This window comes from Carcharodon carcharias (genome assembly GCF_017639515.1).
Source record: "Carcharodon carcharias isolate sCarCar2 chromosome 29 unlocalized genomic scaffold, sCarCar2.pri SUPER_29_unloc_15, whole genome shotgun sequence".
NCBI classification, from domain to species: domain Eukaryota; kingdom Metazoa; phylum Chordata; class Chondrichthyes; order Lamniformes; family Lamnidae; genus Carcharodon; species Carcharodon carcharias.
In genome coordinates, this window is record NW_024470660.1 from 131,913 (window position 1) to 140,000 (window position 8,088).

General features: G+C 46.1%; 1 protein-coding gene across 1 annotated transcript in view; it reads right to left on the reverse strand.

The window, feature by feature from the left end:
- Positions 1–632: 632 nt before the first annotated feature.
- LOC121273997 (sialic acid-binding Ig-like lectin 12) overlaps positions 633–8,088 on the reverse strand; it is a gene marked incomplete at its 5' end in the record, with an annotated part of 55,659 nt that continues 48,203 nt past the window's right edge. The window contains 5 exons of the mRNA XM_041181131.1: positions 633–1,143; positions 2,390–2,471; positions 3,669–3,901; positions 6,255–6,336; positions 7,446–7,542. Coding sequence (XP_041037065.1) covers positions 895–1,143; positions 2,390–2,471; positions 3,669–3,901; positions 6,255–6,336; positions 7,446–7,542 — 743 coding nt within the window. The remainder of the gene's footprint in view (positions 1,144–2,389; positions 2,472–3,668; positions 3,902–6,254; positions 6,337–7,445; positions 7,543–8,088) is intronic.

Consider the following 8,088-nt stretch of genomic DNA (forward strand, 5'->3'; position numbering starts at 1 on the left):
TGTGACAATAAATGTAATATTATAGAAAATGCAAAAGCTTCTTGTAACCTATCACAGAATAAACAAGTTGCAGAATTCAGAAAGCACTTTCTGAAATGTTAACAAAGTTGAGAGACGTCACATTTCTGCTAATTACTATTCGGCCATGTTGGCTGCATGCAGTCAGGCTGTCCCTCGGTTGTGATGTGTCCACACAGCTGGACTGGGATGCATCAGCATCAAAGGACATGCTTAGTTGTTGCTGTGCAATGCATTTATTGCGAGCCTGTTGCACACACGCCCTGTCGAAGGATTCTCCGTGTTTCCATTCTGAATCGAGGCAAATTAAAGTTACTACAACAACTTGCATTTATATAGCACACTTAATGTAGCAAACTGTCCCAAAGCTCTTCAGGGGATTGTTAACCACATATAAATCCATCTCTGAGACACATAATGAGTTATTAGGGAAAGGTGATCAAAAGCTGAGTTAACAAAGCCAGTTAATAAGGACCATGTTAAAGGAGGAGAGAGAGAGAGATAGACAGAGAAGCAGAGGGAGAGAGACAGAGAGAGTTAGAGAGACAGAGAAGGAAAGAGAGATAGAGAGACAGAGAGAGAGAGAGAGATAGACAGAGAAGCAGAGGGAGAGAGACAGAGAGAGAGAAACAGAGAAGGAGAGAGAGATAGAGAGACAGTGAGAGAGAGAGAGAGACACTGAATCTCTGTCCCCAATGACTCAGCATCAAGTTGTCTCTGGGGAAACATTTCATTCCAAACCACACCAACCACAGACCCATTCAGTCCCTTCCTCCCTCTCTCCCCCTGTCCCCCAGTGGGTTGTCTCATGTTCCAAGGAATCATAATCCCTGCCCCCACCCACAAACCTCCTCACCCCCTCTTCCCGTTTCACACTCAGTTTTGCTTGAATCTGATCTGTGCGTATTCTGTCTCCTCTTCCCTGTGGACAGTCCCATCACCACTGGGCACCCTGAAGACTTGGGGATTGGCGTAGAGAAAGTCGTCAGGATTGTCGGGGTTCCCATGTCCAGCATCGCCTCCAACTGCACCTTCAGAGAGATCCCGGGGAGCTGGGTTCTCCCCGTCTCTAGTTGTGTCTCTGGTTGTGTTTCGGGGCTCAGTAATCTGCACGTTCTGTTTACCCTACAGAGAAATGGAAACAGAAGACATCCTCACATCATTTACTGGCACTGATAGGGTTAAATTATTGTGCAGCCTCGTTAGTGTCAGTTATGTCTCAGTGGGTTTAAATTTCTCGGATATCATATAAAAGTAACCACCTATGGCAATGCAGCACTCCCTCAGTACTGACCCTCCGACAGTGCAGCACTCCCTCAGTACTGACACTTTTCAGTCTCGTAATCCCTCTGAAATGTCTCTGGCGAGTGCTGGCTTAGATTCTGCACTCAGGTGCCTGGTGTGAGGCTCAATAACATGAATCTTGTAATCAGAGACATGATCAGAAAGAGAGAGATAGAGAGAGAAAGAGAGAGCAAGGTTATGAATTTATTATTGTATGTATTGTAATTGGAAATTGTCTTTTTAAACAGAGGTTTAGTCTGTGGGTGTGTCTGTGTGTGTTTTAATTGGATTAAAGCTGGCCAGTCTAGGTACTTTGATGTATAGTAGTTGTGAGATGTAAACAAAGAGGTAAAGATGCAAATTGCATTTTTAAATGGAGCATTCAAAGCCTGGGAGTGAATTCGTAAACTAATCAATGTTTATTTTACTAATAAAATTGATACTATGACAAAGGATTTATTGTTAGAAGAGGTGGAGTTCAAAGGTCCTGATGCTACAATGCGAATTTATATTCAAAGAGAGGCGCTGGGTATAACTTGAGCAGTTTTGTGTGTGCAGAGCAGAGGCTTGTAACATCAAAGCAGCTGTAAGCCTACATCTGTCTGCAAAGGAACCAAAGTGAAAGGAACCTCATTTGGAATTTGTGAGGTCAAAATGCTTTGCCTGGAATCTGCTTAAAGTCTATGGGTTCTCTTAGAGGAGATTAGTTTGGGAATTTGTTAAAAAGTTATGATAATACTAGTTTGTAGACATGTGCATATGTTTAACTTGTGTAAATTAATAAATGTCTCATGTAGTTTGATATAAACCCATCTCGAGAACTGGTGGTCTTATTCCTGAATTTAGAGCTGCATCTCAAACATTCCACTGGGAAATATAGGTTATGACAGTTGTTTAAAGTTTCCCTCTGGGATTTTAAACAACAGCCTTTACCAGTTGCTGTGTCATAACAGAAAGACAGCACGATACTGAAACATTGTTGACTCCACAGGTACAAATCAGTGGGTAACTGGGCTGGGAATCTGGGACACGCGTTGTCTACACACTGAGATTGAACCTTTGGAGTGAACGTAAACAGTTCCTGTACCTGGTGCTTCACAGAGAGTGGACTGGGGGTCAATGCAATGTCTCTGGTCCCTGAAACTCTCTCCTGCGTCGCTTTCTTTCTCCTGCAATAACACAATATCACACTGTGGTTATCATATAGCAGAGAGTCAGTGCAGCACAGACACAGAGCCCACTGTAACCTTACACCAATGACTGGACTGTTTCTTTAAATCACTTCTGCACAAAGCACAGAATCAAGAAGCTTGACACCATCCAGGACAAAGCAGCCCGATTGATCTACATCCCATCGACCACATTAAACATTCACTCCCTTCACCACAAACACACAGTGGCAGCAGTGTGTGTACCATCTACAAGATGCACTGCAGCAACTCAGCAAGGCTCCTTCAACAGCACCTTCCAAACCCGCGACCTCTACCATCTAGAAGGACAAGGGCAGCAGACACATGGGAACACCACCACCTGGAAGTTCCCCTCCAAGTCACTCACCATCCTGACTTGGAAATATATCACTGTTCCTTCACTGTCGCTGGGTCAAAATCCTGGAACTCCCTCCCTAACAGCACTGTGGGTGTACCTACACCACATGGACTGCAGCGGGTCAAGAAGGCAGCTCACCACCCCCTTCTCAAGGGGCAATTAGGGATGGGCATTAATGCTGACATCACCAGTCACAGCCACATTCGATGAAAGATTTAAAAATCTCACAGCTCATTGTATTTATTGTGATCTCCTGCACACACGCCCTGTTGAAGGAGCCTTTGTGGTTCATTCTTAATCGAAGCGATAAAATTTACTACAACAACTTGCATTTATATAGCACCTTCAATGTAGCAAAATGTCCCAAGGCTCATTCGGGGATTGTTAGTCACATCTTCACCTGACTCTGAGGCACATGAGGAGATATTAGGGACAGAAGACCAACAGCTGAGTCAACAAAGTCAGTTATTAACGGGCATCTTAAAGGAGGAGCTGGAGATAGAGAATGAGAGACAGACACAGAAAGAAAGAGAGAGAGAGGGAGGGAGAGAGAGAGAGAGAGAGAGAGGGAGAGAGAGAGAGAGAGAGAGAGACAGAGAGAGACAGTGAATCTCTGTCCCAATGGCTCAGCATCCAGTCCTCTCTGGAGAAGCATTTCATTCCAAACCACACCAACCGCAGCCCAATTCCATCCCTTCCTCCCTCTCTCCCCCTCTCCCCCAGTGGGTTGTTTCCTGTTCCCAGGAATCTCAATCCCTACCCCCACCCCCACACCTCCTCACTCCCTCTCCCCATTTCTCATTCAGTTATGCTCGAACCTGATCTGTGCGTATTCCGTCTCCTCTTCCCTGTGGACAGACCCATCACCACTGGACACCCTCAAAACTTGGGGACTGGCGTAGAGAAGAGCGTCGGGATTGTCGGTGTGCCAATGTCCAGCATCGCCTCGCACTGCACCATCTGAGAGACCCCGGGGAGCTGGGGTCTCCTCCTCACTAGTTGTGTCTCTGGTTGTGTTCCGGGGCTCAGTAATCAGCACGTTCTGTTTACCCTAGAGAGAGATGGAAACAGAAGATATCCTCACATCATTTACTGGCACTGATAGGGTTAAATTATTGTGCAGCCTCGTTAGTGTCAGTCGTGTCTCAGTGGGTTTAACCCTCTCTCTCATGTCATCTGAAAGAAACCACCTATGGCAGTGCAGCACTCCCTCAGTACTGACCCTCTGACAGTGCAGCACTCCGTCAGTACTGACCCCCCCGACTGTGCAGCACTCCCTCATTACTGACCCTCTGTCAGTCTCAAACTCCCTCATTACTGACCCTCTGTCAGTCTCGCACTCCCTCATTACTGACCCTCTGTCAGTCTCACACTCCCTCATTACTGACTCTCTGTCAGTCTCGCACTACCTCAGTACTGACCCTCCGACATTGCAGCACTCCCTCAGTACTGAGCCTCCGACATTGCAGCACTCCCTCAGTACTGACCCTCCAACAGTGCAGCACTCCCTCAGTACTGACCCTCCCGACTGTGCAGCACATCCTCAATAGTGACCCTCTGTCAGTCTCACACTTCCTCATTACTGACCCTCTGTCAGTCTCGCACTACCTCAGTACTGACCCTCCAACAGTGCAGCACTTCCTTAGCACTGACCCTCTGACAGTGCAGCACTCCCTCAGTACTGACCCCCCAACAGTGCAGCACTTCCTTAGCACTGACCCTCTGACAGTGCAGCAGTCCCTCGGAACTGACCCTCCGACAGAGCAGTGCACCCTCAGTACTGAACCGCCAACAGTGCGGCAATCCCGTAGCACTGACTCTCTGACAGTGCAGCAATCACTCAATACTGACCCTCCAACAGTGCAGCACTCCCTTAGCCCTGACCCTCTGACAGTGCAGCACTCCCTCTATACTGACCCTCCATCAGTGCAGCACTCCCTCAATACTTACCCTCTGACAGTGGAGCACTCCCTCATTACTGACCCTCCAACAGTGTTGCACTCCCTTTTTCCACCTCCACACTATTGCCCAGCTTCACCCTGACCCCGTCTCATCTCATCTCATCTACTGCTGAAACCCTCATCCAACCCAGCATTGCCCCCAGATGCGGCTATTCCCACAAATCCCTGACTGTTCTCCCACGTACTACCCTCCGTAAACTTGAGGTCATCCGAACCTCTGCTGCCTGTGCCTTAACTCGCACTGAGTCCCACACACCTATCATCTCTGGTGCTCGCTGACCAGCATTGGCTCCTGGTTAGCAACATATTAATTTTAAAATTCCTCCAGGCCCTACAGCATTCCCTATCTCTGTAAACACCTCCAGCCCCTACAACCCTCCCTATCTCTGTAACCTCCTCCAGTCCCTACAACCCTCCCTATCTCTGTAAACTCCTCCAGCCCCTACAACCCTCCCTTTCTTTGTAACCTCCTCCAGCCCCTACAAACCTCCCTATCGCTGTCACCTCATTAACATGAACCTAGTAATCAGCGACAGGATGAGAGAGAGAGAGAGAGAGAGAGAGAGAGCGAGAAAGGGAGGTAGGGATAGAGAGAGAGACTGTCATGATGTGATTAATGAATATCATGTTATTGGAAATTATTTTTGTTAAAATACAGGTTTAGTCTGTGGATGTGTCTGTGTGTGTTTTAATTGGATTAAAGCCAGCCAGTCTGGGTGCTTTGATATAAGGTAATTTTGAGATGTAAATAGGGAGGTAAAAAGGCAACTTGCATTCTTAAATAGAGCATTCAATGTCTGGGAGTTAAATTTAAACCAATCAACGTTTATATTACTAATAAAATTGATGCTATGAAAGGTCCTGCTGATACAATGAGAATTTACATTCAAAGAGAAGTGCTGGGTATAACTTGAGCAGTTTTGTGTGTGCAGAGCAGAGGCTGTAAGCCTACACCTGTCTGCAAAGGAACCAAAGTGAAAGGAACCTCATTTGGAATTTGTGAGGTGAAAATGCTTTGCCTGGAATCTGCTTAAATTCTATGGGTTGTCTTAGAGGAGATTAGTTTGGGAATTTGTTAAAAAGTTATGATAATACTAGTTTGTAGTCATGTGCATATGTTTAACTTGTGTAAATTAATAAATGTCTCATGTAGTTTGATATAAACCCATCTCGAGAACTGGTGGTCTTATTCCTGAATTTAGAGCTGCATCTCAAACATTCCACTGGGAAATATAGGTTATGACAGTTGTTTAAAGTTTCCCTCTGGGATTTTGAACAACAGCCTTTACCAGTTGCTGTGTCATAACAGAGAGACAGCACAATACTGAACCATTGCTGACTCCACAGGTACAAATCAGTGGGTAACTGGGCTGGGAATCTGGGACATGTGTTGTCTACACACTGAGATTGAAGCTTTGGAGTGAGTGTAAACAGCTCCTGTACCTGGTGCTTCACAGAGAGTGAACTGGGGGTCAATGCAATGTCACTGGTCCCTGAAACCCTCTCCTCCAGCGCTGTCTTTCTCCTGCATTAACACAATATCACACTGTGGTTATCATATAGCAAAGAGTCAGTGCAGCACAGACACAAAGCCCACTGTAACCTTACACCAACAACTGGACTGTCTCTTTCAATCAATTCTGCACAAAGCACAGAATCAAGAAGCTCGACACCATCCAGGACAAAGCAGCTCTATTGATGCAGACCCCATCGACCACATTAAACATTCACTCCCTCCACCCATGAACACACAGTGGCAGCAGTGTGTGTACCATCTACAAGATGCACTGCAGCAACTCAGCAAGGCTCCTTCAACAGCACCTTCCAAACCCGCGGCCTCTACCATCTAGAAGGACAAGGGCAGCAGACACATGGGAACACCACCACCTGGAAGTTCCCCTCCAAGTCACTCACCATCCTGACTTGGAAATATATCACTGTTCCTTCACTGTCGCTGGGTCAAAATCCTGGAACTCCCTCCCTAACAGCACTGTGGGTGTACCTACACCACATGGACTGCAGCGGGTCAAGAATGCAGCTCACCACCACCTTCTCAAGAGCAATTAGAGATGGGCAATTAATATCGGCCTCACCAGTGACAGCCACATTCGATGTAAGAATTTAAAATCTCACAGCTCAGGACGAAGCCACTCAGCCCATCGTGCCTGTGCTGGCCCTTTGTAAAACTGTTCAATTAGTCCCACTGCCCAATCGACTGTTCAATCCTTGTGATGGTTATAAGCTCTCAGCTCTGATATCATCCCTGTGAATCTAAATCAGAGAGAGGCAGATACAACGTGGGAATGTACAGTTACTTATTCAAGTCCCTGGAACATTGCAAAGCCGTTCCCGGTGAATGAACCGATCATCGGGGTGTGGTCACTCCGATTGTGTGGAATCACAAGGTGACCTGATACAATCCAGGAGTAATCGTGCAGAGTGAGGAATCTCTGGGTCTCGTGATCGTTTACCTGGATACAGGATAATGAAAGGTTCTCTCCGGATCATAGTGGACACAGGGACCACTTACAGAGAGGGACCTGGTGCTGATCCCAAGGGAAACAATCACCGACTTAAGGAAAGAACATTGAAGCAAATGTTTATATTAAAATCAAGTTAAATCTTCAGATTTACCTTCTCACACAGATGAAGATGAAGATTCCAGCCAGGAAAACACTCAACATGATCCCAGCCGTGAGCAATCCTACTGTCCATTTACTGGAGTCTCTACCTGTAAAAACAGCCATTAATTACTGCACTACAGGTTTAGAATGATGCTCCGATGTATCTCGAGAAGCAATACACTCACTCAAAGTTTAAATACTCATTCTCGGGCAATGCTGACATTTATTGTCCATCCCTAGTTTCCCCTTGAGAAGTTGGTGGGGGGTCTTCCTCCTGAACCACTGGTGTGTCTCAAACTGGGAGAGCAGTCCAGAGGGCAGGTAAGAGTTAACCATGTTGGTGTTTGAGACTGGAGTCACATACACACCCAGACCTGTTGAAATGGACAGGTTTTCCTCACTAAATGGACATTAGTGACCCACCCTATACATCTGATCTCTATATACGTATCAACCAACCTCAATGAAATAATCCATTATCAGATCACTGTCACCTTTTGTGTGATCTTGCTGTGCACAGTTTGGTGCTATTTTTCCTACATTACAACATGACATTGCTTCAAATATATCTCATTGACTGTAAAGTGTTTCGGGACGATCTGATCATTCAATAAACACAAGTCACCCTTTTCAGTGTAACAGTTATTGATAAT